The 18748-nt window shown below is 47.0% G+C and overlaps 1 protein-coding gene and 1 long non-coding RNA gene across 10 annotated transcripts in view; both read right to left on the minus strand.

Annotated features, from left to right (window-relative positions):
* Positions 1 to 7354, minus strand: part of AGFG1 (ArfGAP with FG repeats 1) — a 76013-nt gene extending 68659 nt beyond the window's left edge. For 2 of the 9 annotated variants that reach the window (XM_066279116.1, XM_066279114.1), the window contains exon 1: positions 6445 to 6933. In XM_066279116.1, the coding sequence (XP_066135213.1) occupies positions 6445 to 6611 (167 nt within the window). In that variant the 5' untranslated portion in view covers positions 6612 to 6933. Of the gene's footprint in view, positions 1 to 6444 lie in introns of all 9 variants that reach the window. The other 7 variants (XM_066279113.1, XM_066279112.1, XM_066279119.1 and 4 more) reach the window with 7 other exon arrangements.
* Positions 7355 to 16369: 9015 nt separating this feature from the next.
* Positions 16370 to 17456, minus strand: LOC136306307 (uncharacterized). Its single transcript, XR_010725628.1, has 3 exons — positions 17200 to 17456; positions 17021 to 17106; positions 16370 to 16717 (listed from the first exon to the last, which is right to left on the minus strand). It is a non-coding gene; the product is annotated as an uncharacterized lncRNA (long non-coding RNA).
* Positions 17457 to 18748: the final 1292 nt, after the last annotated feature.

Raw genomic sequence — 18748 nt, forward strand, 5'->3', positions numbered from 1 at the left:
TCTCCCATTATTTAATCAGAAGGCAAATGAAGATGTGGGGGTCCTGGGAAGAGAAAGTGGGACACAGACAGGCATTAAGGAAATTTCCAGAATGAAGGCAGAAGAAAAGTCTTAGGATGACAGCGGCATAGCAGGCCTAGAGAACATCACTTCCACACCAGAGAATGACAAAGTACCCAGAAAAGATTTATCAAAATAGAAAAAAAATCTTGATGTGTCAGAGTATACTGAAAAGAAATTTTATGCCTCAGAGACAGACAATTTATCTGGGAACATATTAATGATACATACACAGAAAACAAAATGAGGCAGTTATAAACTTCAGGGAGGAAAGGGTTGTGCAAGAAGAAAAATATATGTAGTAGTAATATATTCCACTACAGCTGCGCATAAATATGTACAGTCGCAATAAGGCAAACACTAATAATGATTTAACCATTAATTGTGATAGAATTTTACCAAAGGGAAAGAAGCAACATGTCAGTAGAGAGAGTAAAAAAAAAATGTTAAGAGTCACATCCTTACATTCCTCCTTGTACAATGGGAGTCAAGAGATAAAGGCCAAAACTGAAGTACCAAAAAAATAGTTACCGGTACATTGTAAGCATGTCAGAAATACTGGGGTAAATATGGAAAGGGGACCCAAACAGGAGTCCGACAGTACTGTCTCTGGCAATACAAAATACGGGAGAGGGGCAGAGGCTGCTTTTGTTTGCTACAAGTCTTTCCTTTTATTTGCATGTATCCTTTTTATAAAAATTAAAATTAGGCCCTGGCCGGTTGGCTCAGTGGTGGAGCGTCGGCCTGGCGTGCAGGAGTCCCGGGTTCGATTCCCGGCCAGGGCACACAGGGGGGGCGCCCGTCTGCTTCTCCACCCCTCCCCCTCTCCTTCCTCTCTGTCTCTCTCTTCCCCTCCAGCAGCCGAGGCTCCATTGGAGCAAAAGATGGCCCGGGCGCTGGGGATGGCTCCTTGGCCTCTGCCCCAGGCGCTAGAGTGGCTCTGGTCGCGACAGAGCGACGCCCTGGATGGGCAGAGCATCGCCCCCTGGTGGGCGTGCCAGGTGGATCCCAGTCGGGCGCATGGGGGAGTCTGTCTGGCTGCCTCCCTATTTCCAGCTTCAGGAATAAAAAAAAATTACACACACACACACACACACACACACAAATTAAAATTAAATTTTAAATTAAACATAAAAAAGAATTAAAATTAAACGTTTTTTGTCAAAACTAAACCTGACATACTTATAGGTTTTTTTTAATGAAAAAGGGATTCCTAGAAAAGTTGAGTAATCTTTTGCATTTCAAAAACACCAAGTTTCTTTACTAGACACTTGCAATCTACTTAAAGTACATACCTACTGAACACAACTGTTCCAAGTTAGTATTCCAAGTTAGAGCCTCCAAGATTTATTAAGAGATAAAAGTTTGAAGAGAGAAATGAGGAAGAGTTTCCACATCTTCCTACATTATTAGTTGTACTGATTTTTATATCTCCCCCCAAAGAGTTTGCAAATTTTAGCAATGGAAAATGTATCAAATAGTTTCCCAATTAAAGTGACACTGTACTATAGTGTCAAACTATCTCTCTGAATGTACCCATGTTAGAGTACTAAAAAAAAGTAGAAACAGAATTAAGGACATAAATCACTGCCCATTGTGACCTCAGAGGTCCTACATACTGTAAGCAGAGCTCCTAAAGGGTATTTGATTGCAATCCACTCTAATGCTAATAACTGTATAAAAACAAATTAAACGTGTCATCTGTCCAACTTTAATTTTAAAAAGTTAATATTCTTGCAAGTTTCACCATAAGTCAAACTACATTCATCCACCTGTGAGATTCCAAGATTAAACACATTGTCCACGTAAAATAGCTGGTATCAAGAGAAAAAAAGTATGTCTCAGATGTTTTTATTTTACCTAAACCCTCTCTGAAAAATTATAAATCGTTTTTTAAGGCTAGAATAATTCTTACATCATTCATTGATTACACTAATGTTAGTCTACACAAAACAAACAATTTGGCCTAAAGTCAGTCTTTAACAGGAAGGCAATAAATGTTTTATTGTTGGCTGTAATAGAGTGTCCATTCAGAATTTTAAGTATTTCTGTCAACAGAACCTCAAAGTGACAAATACATCGCCCTCATTCTGCCTCAATAAAAAAGATTAACTACATCTAAATCTAAAGTCTTTTAAAGTTTCTACTAAATTCAGTTATGCACTCTTAATGAACATCATAGAAGCATAAAAGACAGCCCTTTGAAAAAAAGGAAAAGATTAGCTGAGTCTAGTCATATTAACATTTAATATATTTAAACAAAAATATTGCTAAATGGATGATAAAAGATACGTGACTATCCTAAAATTTAGAATTCTGATTTACTTGTATTGGCATTTTCTAGGCACATCAAGGTTTCTGAATGGCAGCTAACATGCCTTATTTAACATACAGGGGTGGACAAAAGTAGGTTTCGGGTTGTGAGAACACGAAAATCTATTCTTGTATTATTATTTATTAATTATTGCATTATTTTTCATACAACTATAAGCCTATTTTTTGTGTGTGTGTGTTTTTCTGAAGCTGGAAATGGGGAGAGACAGACAGACTCCCACATGCGCTGGACCGGGATCCACCGGGCACGCCCACCAGGGGGCCACGCTCTGCCCACCAGGGGGCGATGCTCTGCCCCTCCGGGGCGTCGCTCTGTTGCGACCAGAGCCACTCTAGCGCCTGGGGCAGGGGCCAAGGAACCATCCCCAGCGCCCAGGCCATCTTTGCTCCAATGGAGCCTTGGCTGTGGGAGGGGAAGAGAGAGACAGAGAGGAAGGAGAGGGGGAGGGGTGGAGAAGCAGATGGGCGCTTCTCCTGTGTGCCCTGGCCGGGAATCAAACCCAGGATTTCTGCACGCCAGGCCGACGCTCTACCACTGAGCCAACCGGCCAGGGCCCATAAGCCTACTTTTGTCCACCTCTGGTATGTATATCCACTGCTTAGCCCATCTACATTTAGTACGTGTTCAAAAATATTCATGGAATTGTACCATTTAATCCTCATAGCAACCTTGTTATCATCTTCTTATCACAAATAAAGAAACTGAGCTGAGAGGATGGCTCCAGGCCAATCTGCACTTTATGCCCTGGCTAATACCTTGCCCTAAATCATAAGGCTGGTGGCAGTGACAAAATCTGGCTTCAAAATTCATCTTCTTTCAATTATGCCGTATGATCTAAGTCAGTGGTTTTCAACCGTTTTACACTCGGGAGACCAGTGAAGGTAGAATTATTTCAGGAACTGCTAAACAGAAATCACCATGAACATAAGCAAATTCAACTTAGATCTTTGGGTCTATAATCCTCATACACCATCAGGGTGGTTAACTCTTTCATGGACTGGCACCAGTCTGCAGACCAGCAGTTGAGAAACACTGATCTAAATAATAAATATTTTATTACTATTATTAAACTTGATAGCTATGTAATTCCTACATTACTGCTTTTCAAAGGATAAAAAAAATCCTCAGGAGCTATTGTCCCTTCAATATTTTGGCAGCAGATATCTGATCCAGCATCCGTTCCTTTTTTCCCCAAGAATCCTAGATTTCTGATTTGGGAATTCTATTTGGGGGTCCTTGTTCCAATGAAGTCAGCCTAGAACATGTGTCCAATAACGGCACTGATTCAAGCTAACCAGGAGTGAACTATAGAACTTCTGGAAAAGTTGGAATGACAGTAATGTAGATCTGGGAACTAGAGGCTGCCATCTTTGCACAGGGGAAATCTAGGCAACATCCTTAAGGCATTGGATAAAGTCTTACTTCAAACAATAAATTCCATTCATATTTTCAAACCAATTTGAGTCAGGTTTTGAGTTACATCTAAAAAATCAAAATAGATTTCTGTAAAGTTGCTTCTCATTTTGCTATCTTTCACATACTGTTCCCTACTTGGGAAATGTCCTCTCTACCTTACTAACAATAATACCTCATGTCTACTGAGCATCCAGCATGAACCAGGAATTGCACGAGATGCTACACACACACTCTCTCAAATAGTATTAAAAACTAACCTATATCAAAAATCTACAAGGTAAACCTTATCCTCATCACATCACAAATGAGAAAACTCAAGTTCAAAGAGACGGAGTGACATTCTCGATACCACATAGCTAAGAAGTGGAGCCAGGATTCAAAACCAGGTTTATCAGCTCATAAATACCTGTTCTTTCAACTACATGAACCTGCCTGCTATATGGATCTTGTCTTTAAAGATCTTTGTTCAGGCATCAAATCCTCTGTGAAACTTGCCCTACCATTCATATACAGTATATAATTCATGGTAGCCCCTTCAAAGAAAGGAAATGTTATACTGTATTGTAACTATGTTTATACACTTAAGAATGCAAGCTCCTTAAGGATAGGAAGACCCAAGTAACACCAGTGCCTCCCAGTGTATGACAAAGGCCAAGTGATCAATATTTGTGGAGTCACAACTAAAGAGATATGAAGCCTTATCTAGTATAGATTCAACCCTATTAAAATAAATAATTGTCATCATACTGAGGTATGCTTTTATATAGCATGTTTCTGAAATATGGAATCTAGGAAGAAATTTGTAAATATTTCTTGATATTATGTATTTGCTGTCCTGAATTAAATGTTGCCCACTATATATGTTTACAAAAAGCTACACAGAAATGCCAGAAACCCAAAATAGTAAATAACAGTTTTTTTTCAAATCAAATACTTTAAAATATTATCAAAAGACCTTGTGTTCAGTAAAAACAGGGCATTATTATTAACATAATAAATGTTAAGTACATGTAAAAAAGACTGGACTATTGGCTTCATTTTAGAACCACGGGTGCCCAACATAAATCACTTAACCCTATTTGTACATGAAAACCATGAACCAGAAAAATTCTAAGATACCACCTATCTCCATGATCCTATATAGCACTAATTCAATAATATCCCTGCACCAATCTAAAAGTAATTCTCAGAGGAGGTCTCTATCATACTATTTTAGTGCATACTTAGCCCTGACATTTTCCACATTCAAATACCACTTCCCTCACTGAATGTGAGCACCAAGAGAACAAGAACTCTGCTGTATTGATCGGAACATTCCACCAATTATCACCGAACCTACTAGACACTGAATAAATGTCGAAGAAATAACAATCATGGAAGACTAATAATGTCTCTTTTTGCACAACTTCAAAAAAAAATCATACACTACTACTGGGCATGTCCTTCATTTTCCAAATATGAGTTTTCTCATACTTAATACTTTGTCTCAGTATTAATCTTACAAAGGTTTTTTATTTTATTTTTTTAATTTGGGAAAGGGGGAGGGTAACGAAATTATATGAAAGAATGGTACGAACAAAAGAACTTAATTAGATGTTTTGGAACAATAAAGCTCTTAAAAATATTTAGTAATCACCACTTCGTCAATAACAAGCTTAGAATCTATGATGATTAGTGCATAAAAGCAACATCAGTGCATAAAAGCAAAATCATTTGCAAACTTTCCAAAAGAAATCTCACAGAAACCAAAAATCTTATCAAAATAAAGCTTAATGAAGCAAAGATGACTAAATACAAAACCGTCCCAGTAATTCCAGACCTACGTTGTTCTGAAACCACGCTCTCCCCATTTCTGCATACAGCAGGACCCTTGGGTATTGATAGCGAAATCTTTCCGATACCACCACCATATTTAGGACGACACAGCTCCTAGTCCGTACCTTATTTCCATTAAAACTTTCCCCAAACTCCCCAAGACAGTCTTTGGGTCATAAAGTGAAAACCCCTTTGAGCCCCACATCTGCTTCTCCCCTTAACTCGCCCGAAATTAATCCTCTCGAACTTTTCCCTTGGAATTCACATCATCCCTACCATCACGACGTTATAATCCTGTTAACCACGTATGTCTAGGTGTCTGCTTTCTCCCAGGACTCGGGTACTACCGACCCGAGGGGGCAAAGCCCCGGCCAGGGGTCGTCCGAGCCCTCTCCCACCCCGGCTCCTCCCCAGCCCACTCGGCCGGCGCCCAGCAGGTGCCTCGCCGGGGTCGCCCGTCCCGGGCGCCGAGGGACGGGGCGCACAAAGGACGCGCACGGCAGTCGCCAGCCTCGGCGGTCTCGCCCCTCCGGCCGCGCCGGCGGCCCCGGGCCCCAGGGAGGCGGCGCCGGCTCCGCGCGCGGGCACCGGAGAGGCTCGGCTCGCCCCGGGCGCCGGGTCCCGACCCCAGGCCCGCCCACGCCCCACCCGCGGAGGCTGCCCGGCCCCGGCCCCGCGAAACCGAAAGCGCATCCCCTGCCCCGCGGCCGGGGCCGAGCGCATCCCGGCCGCCCAGCGCGCCGGCCCGCGTCCAGACGGCCGCCCCGGCCCCGGCCCCGCGCCCCCGGCCCCGGCCCCCGGCCCCGGCCCTCACTCACAGGCTGCCGGAGCAGGAGGTGCACACGAACGAGCCGACCGTCATGTTCACGTAGGTGGGGCCGCGCTGGTCGCAGTCGAAGCACTTTCGGTTGTGCGGCAGGCCGGTCATGTCCCGCAGCATCTTCAGGTGCTTCTCCTCCTGCTTCCGCTTCGCGCTGGCCGCCATGGCCGCGGCGCCGAGGGACGAGGCCGGCAGGCCGGGAGCCGGGCAGCGCTCCGCCCGGGGCCCGCGCTCCCGCGGGCCGCCCTGGCCGCGGCCGCCGCCCTCCGTCAGCGCGCGCAGCCCGCGCCGGACTGGCCGCCGACGCTCCGCTCGACCGCCTGGGCGCGGCGCGGGCTGCGGAGGGCGGACCGACCGGCCTCACCAACAGACCCGGCCGGGACAACCGCCGCCGCCGCCGCCGCCACCTTCCCGACTTCTCCAGAGGGGAAAAGACGAGAGAAGGGGACGGCAAGAGGAGGCCCGCCCCGGGGCGGCCGGAGGCCAAGTGCCTGCCCGCGCCCCCTGCTGGCCAGGAGGAGTCACTGCGGCCGCGCTGAAACCCGAGTTCTTGCTGGGGCCAAGTAGGGAACCTAGAAAGGTGATGATTATAATAAACAGTATTTATTTGAGCTCTTAGATGGGTGTAGCGCGTTGCCCGGCTTACCTTCCTCCCCTGCATAAAACTCTCCAAGGACTGCCCACTGTTTTGGAGATAAGTCGAGGCCCAGCCCCCCTCACTTCATCCTTGCTTGCTCAGCCACGCTGGAATTCCGTTAGCAACCTGACCACAGCAAGCTGCCTTCTGGCTCAGGACCCCTGCGCATGTTGTTCTTTCTATACCAGGGTTTCCAAACTTGTCACTATTGACATTTCCGACTAGACCAGGGGTCGGGAACCTTTTTGGCTGAGAGAGCCATGAACGCCACATATTTTATAATGTAATTCCGTGAGAGCCATACGATATGTTTAACACTAAATACAAGTAAATGCGTGCATTTTATGTAAGAACAATACTTTTAAAGTGCAATAAGTCTCTGAATTCTTTTTAATAACGTTGTTATGCTGTTGCTAACCAATGATGAATAAAGTACTTCTTACCATTAATGTGACTTCTGGTGCTGCATGGTTTTGCTGATGGCTTTGTAGTCTGGTTGATACGTGGTGAAGTTAAGCTTCATGGAGGCGTTGAGACTTCCATCCGTTAAACGTGATCATAGGTTGGTCTTAACGTTCTTTAGATGTGAGAAAGACTGCTCACATGCATATGTAGAGCCAAACATTGTCAGGACAGCAATACTTACACACTGCAGTGTGTGGTATGTGACAGGAAGCGCATTCCAAGTTCTGACAATCAGCTGCTCCGCGGGTTGAAGCTTTTTCATTTCTCCCCACTTGTTTTTGCTCACCAACTCTGCTTGCTGTCATGCAAGTCTTCCCAAATCTTTACTCAGTGACTTCAACTTATTCACCCACATGTCTGAGGCCTTCAGGTCAGCAGCTTGTAGCTCAAAATCTCTGACGGAGACACCGGGGATGTAACTGAGGTCGGTGCTGTCCACTGCGCACTCGTGTGGATGGGTGATGAACTTAAAAAGACAAGTGCACTCACAAAATTCTCCAAAGCACGCTTTGAATGACTACAGATTAGATGTGAAGCCCGCTAGGTGCTGGAGATCAAGATGTTGAGCAGGGTCACTTGCTGTGCATGCATCTTTAAATTCTCCCAGTTTTTCAAACTGTAGTAAATGACCTGTTTCAATGTCTGCGATGAAGAGTTCCAACTTGTTTTCAAATGCAAACACTGCTTGTTGAAGGGATAAGACTGTATTTCCAATGCCTTGCATTTTCACATTGAGCTGGTTCAGATGTTCAGTCATGTCCACGAGATAGTAGAACTTCAGGAGCAGTGTTAGCTAACTCAGGATGCTCGACATTTTTCATTTCAAGAAAAGTCCAGATTTCGCTCAGACAAGCCGCGAGACGGCTGAGCACCTTCCCTCTTGACAACCAACGCACATTGCTGTGCAGAAGCAGACCAGGATAATTATTCCCAGCTTCATCCAGCAGTGTTTTAAACTGGCCATCTTTTAAAGCTCGGGCAACAATAAAGTTGACCACCCAAATGGCCAGTGACATCACCTCACCAAGCTGCTCGCCACACATCTGAGCACAAAGCGCTTCCTGATGTAGGATGCAGTGAAAACTTCGGATGGGTCTCTTTTCATGTTTACGAAGAAGTGCTACGAATCCTCTGTTTTTCCCCACCATGCACGGAGCATCATCAGTACACACCGAAACAAGTTTATCCATCGGTAGATTTTTTTCTTTAGTGAACTCAGTAAAAGACTTGAATAAATCCTCCCCTCTTGTTGTCTCTCTCATAGGCAAAACAGCAAAGCTTTCCTCATGTAGTGTGTCACCGACAGCATACCTTGCAATCACGCTGAACTGGGATAAATGGCTTACGTCTGTTGATTCATCCAAAGCGAGAGAAAAGAATGGTGCTGCATTTATGTCCTTCACTTGTGTTGCCTCAATTTGATTTGCCATCATGATGGTACACGATCGTGAACAGTTCTTGCCGACAGAGGCATGTCTTTCATTCGTTTGATTATCTTGTCTTTATCCAAAAAGTCGTCCAAAAGTTCATTGGCAACATCAAGCATGAATGTTTTGGCATACTCCCCATCTGTGAATGGCTTTCCGTTTCTCACAATTGCTAAAGCACCAGCAAAGCTAGCCAAATTCCAGTCACTTTGTTGGGTCCAAACACGGAGTTGCTGCTGACTAGCTTGCACTCTGCACAATAGCTCTTGACATGCTTTCTTCATGCTGTCCCCTGCTAGATATTTCTATGCAAATGTAGTATGACATGTGTCGAAGTGCCACTTTATATTTGACCATTTCCATTTCATCGATGCGATTTTATCATTGCATATTAGACACACTGCAGAACCTGCTCTCTCCACAAAGGTGAATTCCTCTGTCCATTCCTGCTGAAAAGTACAATACTCCTCATCTTTTTTTCTTTTAGCCATCTTCTTCATCAAAAGGGTTTCTGGAATTAGCTAGCTGATTACTTGATTAAAAGGAGGGAAGTTTACATCCTGACCTCACAACAACCCGTGTATATTATGCATTGTCCAATAAAAATTTGGTGTTGTCCTGGAGGACAGCTGTGATTGGCTCCAGCCACCCGCAACCATGAACATGAGCGGTAGGAAATGGATGGATTGTAATACATGGGAATGTTTTATATTTTTAACATTATTTTTTTATTATTAAAGATTTGTCTGCGAGCCAGGTGCAACCATCAAAGAGCCACATCTGGCTCTCAAGCCATAGGTTCCTGGCCCCTGGACTAGACCGTTTTTGGTGTGCGGGTCCTGTGCATTGTAGGGTACTAAGCAGAGTGCCTGTCCTTTACCCACAAGATGCCAGAATGGCCTTTCCCATAGTTGTAGCAACCCAAACCCCCCAGACACTGCCCGACGGGGAGCCGTGGCGGAGGGAGAGGAAAGCAGACAGGCTGACACCCTCTGACTACACTTGGAAGGCCATGTCATCCATGCCTTCGTGCAGGCAGCTTCCCTCAGCCCAATCAACCCATTCAATGTCGCAGCCCACCTTCCTGGAATCCGCTCTCCGTGAATCACCTGGGAGGCATTTTCTTCATAGCGCTCACAGTTGGAAATACTGCTTTGTATTGCGTGTCGGCTACATGTTGTCTGGGGTCTTCCTGTAGGCTCCGAAAGACCCCGCCTGTCCGGTGCCAGAGGCTAGGTGCTCAATGTTTATGGAAGGAATGGATGCGTTCAGTTTCTCATTTAATTCCCACAGAAACCCTTAGAAGTAAGTGTTCCGGTTCTTTCCATTTTTCAAAACCTAGAAGCTGGACCTCTGGTGGGATTAAGTCAATAGACCCAAAAACATCTGGTGGGATTAAGTCAATATTCCCAAAACCACATATGGGAAGACTGGCCTTCCAACCCGCCAGTCAGGCTGCAGGGCCCGGATCTCTTCATCACAGCGAGAACGCACAGCCAGCAAGCAGGAGGCTGGACACCCTTCCTGCCCCTCATTTCCCCAAAGAACAGAAGGGCATTCAGAGGGAAATTTCAGTCACTCGGCTGGTGAACGGGAACGTAGGATTAGAATCCAGGTTTCCTGTTTGCGGAGATCCCCCCATAAAAGTGACTGCAGGAATCCTCCAAGTGAGGCTTCACATTAACATGATCAATAATAATGTTCTTAATATTAAATGAAAGGACAGACAGATGTTGAATTGGCCAGTGTATATTTTTAAACTTTCTATTATTGAAAATATCAAACTCTCATGAGCTCACGGCCCATCTTCTGCAATTACCAGCTCGTGATTAATCTATATCACCCATCCTCCCCTTCTCGCTCCTGTGATTTTGAAGCAAACCATATATAGCCTATCATTCATCTGCACATATTTTAGTTTATGCTAAAAAACAAGAGGAACTTTCTTTTTTAAAAATTCACCACAATACCAATGACACACCTAAAAAGTTAATAATTCCTTAAAATCATCAAAAATCCCATCAGTGTTCAATTGTCCAATTATCTTGTCAATGTGAAAAAAGAATTTTACAGTTTGTGTGAATCCACACATTGCGATTGGGTAGCATGTCTCATAAAGTTTCTTTTAGTCTATGGGTTTCCCTCCCTCTTCCTTTCTCCTTGCGATGCTTTTCTTTTAGGAACTGGACCTTTTGTCAGCTTGTTTCCCATAGTCTGTGTCATTTGACATTTTTCTCTAGCCTCTCTATTTCCAAAACATGTTGTTGGTTCTAGTTCACTTATATCCAGTTTCTTTTTTTCTTTTTTTGGCAAAATCTTCTTTCTTTGTGTTCTTCCATCAGGAGGCACATGACAGGGAAGGGAAGAATCTTTCTATAAAAGAAAACTTCCTCGCATCTATTTGGTGTGGTTCATGTCAGAAAGGCAGGACATGCCTGACCAGGTGGTGGCGCAGTGGATAGAGCGTCCAACTGGGATGCTGAGGACCCAGGTTTGAAACCCCGAGGTCGCTAGCTTGAGCGCAGGCTCACCAGCTTGAGTGTTTGATCATAGACATGACCCCATGGTCTCTGGCTTGAGCCCAAGGTTGCTGGCTTGAATAAGGGGTCGCTCACTTTGTTGGACACCCCCCCCAATCAAGGCACATATGGGAAAGCAATCAATGAACAACTAAGGTGCCACAATGAAGAATTGCTGCTTCCCATCTCTCTCCTTTTCTGTCTGTCCCTCTCGCTCTCACTAAAAAACAAAAAGAGAGAGAGAAAGAAAGAAAAACAGGATAAATGTTTGTTTCTTTTATTTACATTATTCAGTTTCAAAATAACATATTGGTTTTGTATTGCCTTGTAATGGTGATAAATTTTTTTTTCAATGTCATTATAAGCTCGAGAATTTCAACGTATGATGTGTTTCATATCTTTGGCGCTCATACTGTCTCATCACTGGCCAATGAGAGCCTCTTAAAGTTGGCTATGGAGTCTTTTGGGCAACACCTTTGACTTAAGGTCAACTATAGTACCACTGTAGCAGGGCTCTGGGCTGTTTAGAAGATGAGAAATGTTTAATTCTGGACTGACCTACCAGCCCCACTCTGGCGAAATGTAAGACACCAGCAGTCTCTCATTCATCCCAACAAATCCACTCACCCAGCAGCCCATGGCTGACTTCTTAGTTTCTATATTTGTAAAGCTCTCTTGTCATTTGTAGGATTTCTGCCCGTACATCTCTCCATGGTCTATCATCTGATAGATGCCCAGACCAGAAGGGCTGACTCCAGCACCTTGTACACACAGTTTAATAAGCTGTTGTTTGGTTATCTCAGTGTTGTTGTTTCAAAGAGGCAAGAGAAGGTATTTCCAGAGGGTATTTCGTTTTGTAAGAAGGATCAAGATGTTTTTTCTCTGAGTAAAGCTGAAAGTCCATGTGACCTGCTGAGTTTTGGTTGTTTTATACTGCATAGAATATCGCAGTCGTTTTCTACTGTTAAAAATCCCAAGAAGAGTTTTCGGTGTGTCAAGCAAGACTATTTATTAACTTTAATATCTTTACCCTCACAACAATATGGAAAGAGGTATTATTATCCCATTTTATATCAAGTTAACTGAGGCCCTAAAGGCTGGCTTGCTCATGGCCACGCCGGAAATAAAGCATGAAGCTGGGATTCAAACACAGGTCTGGCTGTCAGGCACCAACTTTTGTGTCCGGTAACTGAATATTAACCCTAGTTTTTGGACTTGCAAAGCTGAAATTACTTTCAGAGAGGAAAGCACCGCAGCCAGTGACCTTTCAAAATACAAATGTGATTCAGGCATCCCCAGTCTCCTACCCCTGCTTAAAGCCTTTCAGTGACTTTCATTTGCTCTTAAAATGAAAGAAAACCTAGGAGGCCCAGAAGCCCAACACAAGGGCTTGCTTCCTGCCTACTCTGTGAGGTCTCCCTGACCCTGTCCCAGCCCCATTTGCCCCAGGTGTCCACCCCATGTCTCTTCCATTCTGTCCCAGTTCTCTCAGTTTGTTATATTCCATTCTCTTCCACCTCAGGGCCTTTGCACATGCCAATGTTCCTTCCAAAAACAGTCTTCCTCTCCTTACTTTCTCATCCCTCAGATCCAATTCAATATTTGTTTTTCAGAGATGCTTTGCTGTCTTGCCTAATCCAGTGGGCCCCATATGTGCTCATAGTACCACGTGTACCTCTCTTCTAGAATACTCACTGCAATGGCTGCTCACACTGCTTCGTGGTGTTCAGTTAGGCCTGCGCTGCTGACTTCGTCTGGGGAGTGGGCCACCTCTATGTTTGCTCACCATTATTTCTCCAGCACTTGGTGTGGTGCTGGTACTGAAAGGGTCTCAGTAAATACTGGTCGGGTGAATAAATAAATGCAGCAATGGGGGGCCAGAGACCAAAGCTCCCTCAGTCTGATGCAGGAGGCTCAGCATTGTGTTTATCTAGGTCTCCTTTGCCTTGGCTCCCAGAATGACGGCAGTTCTGTCAAAGCTGCAATAGTTTTGTTGAGGAAACTGCAAATTCTGAACTTAAACCTTCGAGGGTAAGAATCTAAATTCCAGCTCGCTTAGAGGCTCCTGCCAGTCTTATCACCAGGGGTGACTCAGAGCAAATGTCCTGAACAAACCCTGGTGTTTGGAGAGGCCCTATGGAGCCTGCCACCTAGCTGCAGACTCATCCTGGGCGGCGCCACCCTCCGCTCCTGCAGGGAGGGCCGGAGAGGAGGCCGTCCGTCTGCTCTGGAGCAGAGCAGGACCTGCAGTGACAAATATGGCAGGATGGCCCACAGTGGCTTTGTACTCTGAGTTACGTGAGCGAGGAAAGAAGGGCTCCCTCTGCATTCATGAAAGACTCAAACTTAGATATTTCAAAAAAAATCTTTTATGTCTGACCTGCAGTGGCACAGTGGATAAAGCATCACCTGAAATGCTGAGGTCGCCGGTTCGAAACCCCAGGCTTGTCAGGTCAAGGCACATATGGGGGGTGATACTTCTTGCTCCTCCCCACCTTCTCTCTCTCTCTCTCTCTCTCTCTCTCTCTCTCTTTCTCCTCCCTCCTCTCTCCTCTCTAAAATGAATAAATTAATTTTTATTTAATTTATATGGGGTGACATTGGTTATTAAATTATGTAGGGTTCGGGTGTACCATTCCCTAATACGTCATCTATACACTGCATCACGGGATCACCATCCAAAGTCAAGTCCCCTCCCACCCCCTCTATCCCTCCTTCACCTTTTCTACATCCCCCTCCCTTTCCCTGTCAGACTTTTGACAACATCCCTAACTGACCTACTCACAATACCTAGAAGAGAGAGATGTGGCCAGACACACACGCGTGTCCCATGCCCATCCTTGCCACCGGCAATGCCCTGGGACCTCATACTTTTAATAAGTCCTGGATCAAGCCCAATTGACTTTTGTTGTTGTTGTTGTTTATTTGTTTGTGTCTGAAAAGGGCTAATTTTTTACGTGTATAATATATGTATCCGTTTTCGTGGCCCCGTTTTGACATCTTTTCAGGTTTTAATATTCTGAGAACCTTGACAAAACTGAAGTGGTGGGCCAGGCACCTTCTCAGAGTTGAGCCCCGGTATTCTCCAAGCCCCCAGACCCCAGCGGCTCTGTCTGACCCCCACCCTGGCGGCGCAGAGCCTCTCAGAAGCCCCACCACCACTGCCACCAACCCTCCCTAGGCACCCAGTTTCAAGCGAGTGAGTCTGGGTTGTGGGGGAGCTTCGATTCTCTGTTCCTGGTGTGCTGAGATCTTTCCCTCAGGCCCCCCAAGGCCTGAGGCTGATTGTGATTAGAGGAGAGGGGCGGCCCCACATCAGTGACCCTTGACGGAGGAGGCAAACTCTTCTGTGGGCTTGCCTCTCTTTTATTAACATTCTTCTCTCCACAAAGCGTGACTTTTTCCAGAGAAGCCGGTGCTCATTTTTATGGCCGGTCACAGTGATGCAGAAGGAAAGTCCTGTGTGCCCCGCGAGCGCCCCCGCCCGCCCCCGGCCCCCGCAGATTTCCGAGGGAGTGAGTCATCGCCGCGCCGCCCTATGAAGCCTGCAGAATAATGTTCAGCTCAAGTTTTCCCCCTTTCTTCTTTTGACGGCGCCTTCCCTTGGCTGTAGTTTGATTATTTTTAACATTGCTTCCTGGCTTGCTTTTTAATTTGTAAGAAGCAGCGAGATGGGAAAGGAAGGTGGGGTGGGGGGACCTACAGAGCCCGGCAGGTGGGGCGGGCTTCCTGGGAACCCTGGCGTGGTTTCTGGGTACACTCTCAGAGCCCCGACCCTGGACAGCCGAAGGGCCCCGGGGTCACCGGGCTGCCCGCTCCCCGCAGGAGCCAGGACGGAGGGGGCGCTGCACACCTGCCTCCCAGCTCCCCTGGGTCTAAGACCCGCGCGCTTTCCGCCCCGGGTTCCTTTCACGCTGTCCTGGGGAACTGGGTCTCAGCAGCCGAATCCTGTGGGCTCGGGACCAGGAGCTCGACCCTAACCTACGCCAGCCCGTAGACGGATCCTGCCGGCCGGCTGGCTGATCCAAGCCCCCGCCGGTTAGGAAACACAGAACAGTGGCCACGAGACTTCAGCTCTCCGGTCATCAGAAAGGCATCTTCTGAGTTTTAGAGGGAATGCAGAAGTAGCTCTCAGCCTTCATTCACTCACTCAAATAATGACGGAGTATCTGCTATCCGCCAGACCCTGGGGGTCGGCCGTGAACAAGCCTGTGCCCCCGGCCCGGGCAGGCAAACAGTCAACAGGCGCACAGAGCGCAGCAAAGGGCCCGGTGCTGAGAACCCCCTGGAAGATGACGCCGGGAAGGGCGGGCGGAGAGAAAGGAGGGGTGGCTGCCGGAGGTCAGCACCGGCCCAGAGGGAGGGGAAGCCAGGACCAGGACGGCGCTGAGCCTGGCACAGGTCAGGGGTCTCCGGGGGGGGGGGGGGAAGGCCGGGCATGGAGACCCTGCCACCGAGCGGCCCCCCTCCCTGGTCAGTCTGCACCGGAATCAGGAATCCCGGGCGGCCCTGCCCTGCCCGCCCGCCCGGAGGGAACGTGAACCACCCTCCTCAGAGGCCAGGGAGAGAGAACGGTCCCTGCTGCTGCAGCAGGAGGAGTCCCCGGGGAAGAAACGCTCCATTCACGTCGTCAATGGGACGTTGTTCTTGCCGGTCGCTGGAAAGAGAAAAGGGACCTTCCCTTCTGGTTCAGGGCAAAGAAAGGGACCCCTGTGGGGAGAGAAACCTGCTCCAGTTATCAGGAGAAAAAAAAAAAAAATCAACAGGGCTTGCAGGCTCTACAGAAAGGGAAAATGCGCTCTACCCGTCCGCCCTCTGTGTTGAAGGGTTCGGAGGGAGACGCCTCAAAAGTGGGTCTCTAAAGAAATTCTCATCTTTTTCCTTTTTAAATTTCTCCCCAAATGCTGGCAGATAGCTAATGGCTCATTATACCACATGGGGTGAACTGAGCAGAGAGAAAAATCTCTTGAGCCCAATGAATGACGTTGCCATAGCACCCCAGCTCCTGAGAAGGGAAGCAATGGCCCGGGACTCCAGGGTTGACAGCCCGGGGAGGGTGACTCACGTTTACTGGGACTGAGCACCAGCACTGCAGAGAACATCGCGTAGTGTAATTCCGTTAGCCCTCACACCAGCCTTCGGCAGTAGGTTTTAACGTCATGCCCATTTCCCAGATGAAGAAACCAAGGCTCCCCAGTTGAGGACTTGGCCCAGGTCTGAAGGCTGGGACGTAAGGAAGCTGAGATTGAAGGTCGGCAGTGTGACTTCAGAACTCATAAATTCATCTCTACAGTCAGTTAGATGCTCTTGTGCATCAAAGCTGGCCCTACCTGACAGACAGTAGGGAAAGCTTAGGGGGGTGTAGGCCTTCCTAGTATGTGGCGGGTGTCTGGGGGACAAACCCAGAGGGATACAGCTGGACTGGCGGGGCCAGAGGTTTCTGCTTTGCGAGGATGTTGCCCTGCCCCCAGCACTACTTGAAAGGCCTGTTTTTACTCAGGAAGTTCTTCAGATGAGGGAAATTACCTGAAAAGTTACACACACCATGCTCCCACAGGGAAAATGTCTTCGATATTCATTTAGGTGATTTTTGCCAGGTAGAGTCATCCGCCCTGATGGTGCAGAAAATCATGAAGCAAAGTCCACTTTACAAGTGGGGCAGCCGCTGAGGCAAGTTACAGGAAGAAGCCCATACCCCTCTTTACCATGAGGATGACCTGCTGATCGGTTATCAGTTCCCATTCCAGCCCTGCGGCTCTGCGTGATTCAGAAGGTTGTGGTAAGCAGCAAAGATACTCAGCGCAGCGCCGGGCACATAGGCAAGCACTTCGATCCTTCTTTTAGTACTGCAAATACGCCAACTAATATTCCCTCTTCTCAGCTCGGTGTGCGCTGCTTCAAGCCCACAGCTGCAGTTTCGTTGTGGTTTTACTACAAGCTGCTGTGAGGGAAGACTGCTGCGTCTGTCTGTGCTCTGGCCAGAGTGCTGCTGCACTCCGATCGGCTGGACTCGCTTGTGGTCTGAGTGGTCTACAAAACAGTGAGCGATGCATAGGAACAACTGTGGTTGACTCAGTTCACACAAGTTCTTATTTGTCCTCTAAGTATCTGACAATAGATTCTGCAGATGAAATGCTCCAAACACGTCTAACCACAGAAGCTGCATGTTCAGTTAGTGCTGTTCTGTTTCGAGGGGCAGAGGGGAGGACGTGTGTCTTCATGTGTATAGGAAAGGGTGACAAGTTTCCTTCATTGGGCCCCTGTCTCCTAGGTGCACCTGCGCAAGGAGAGACGGTGCAGCAGGGGCAGGTATGAGCCCGGTTTCTGAGGCAGACTCCAATCCCGGCTCTCCCCGAGGGGCGTGAGCAAGTCGCTTCAACTTCTGTGCCTCTGTTTTCCCACCTGTAAAATGGGGATGATGATGTCACCAACCTCACAAGGTTGCCGTAAGGATGAAGTGATTTCATATATCAAAAGCTCCGAAAACAGTGTCTGGCAGATAGTGAGTGCTCTGTAAGGGTTAGCTATTTTCATTACATTTCCTGCTCTTCTTACTAACCACCTCCCCTGCAGTCCAGTCAGAGTGAGCAAGGACACGCGTGTGTAGGTGCGCACGTGTGTGTGCTGGTTTCTCCTACAGCACCCTGTTTTTAGTTTTATTTTATTTCTTAATATCCAACATTAAACACGTATACAATCTCATTTTTAAAACTTCAAACAGGGTTGGTGTGGGTTGAGTAGTGTCCCCCCAAATTCCCATTCCCCGGGAACCTCGAGGTGTGACCTTATTGGGAAGCAGGGTCTTTGGAGACGTCATTAGTTGGGGATCTGGAGGCTGAGAGGGTCCTGATTGGGAATAGGCCTTAAGTACAGTGACTGGTGTCTTTTCAGAAGAGGAGAGGACACACCAAGACACACAGGGAAGAAGGCCGTGTGGCAATGGGGGCAGAGGTCGGAGTGATGCTGCCACAAGGAACACCTGAGACCACCCGAAACCGGAAGAAGCGAGGAAGGATTCTAGAAACTTCAGCGGGGGTGTGGCCCTGCCGATCCCTTTATTTTGGACTTCTCTTTCCCAGAACGGTGAAAGAATCAATTCCTGATGTCTTCCACCCAGTTGGTGAAAATGTTGCAATAGTCCTGGGAAGCACATACAGCTAGTAAAGCCACAGTTCAGCCATTCATGTCCTCTCTCCCGGCAGCAGAGAGTCACTTTGTTACCCTTCCAGACCTCCTTCTGTTCTCTTACACACT

The sequence above is a fragment of the Saccopteryx bilineata genome, chromosome 5 (genome assembly GCF_036850765.1).
Source record: "Saccopteryx bilineata isolate mSacBil1 chromosome 5, mSacBil1_pri_phased_curated, whole genome shotgun sequence".
Classification (NCBI taxonomy): Eukaryota; Metazoa; Chordata; class Mammalia; order Chiroptera; family Emballonuridae; genus Saccopteryx; species Saccopteryx bilineata.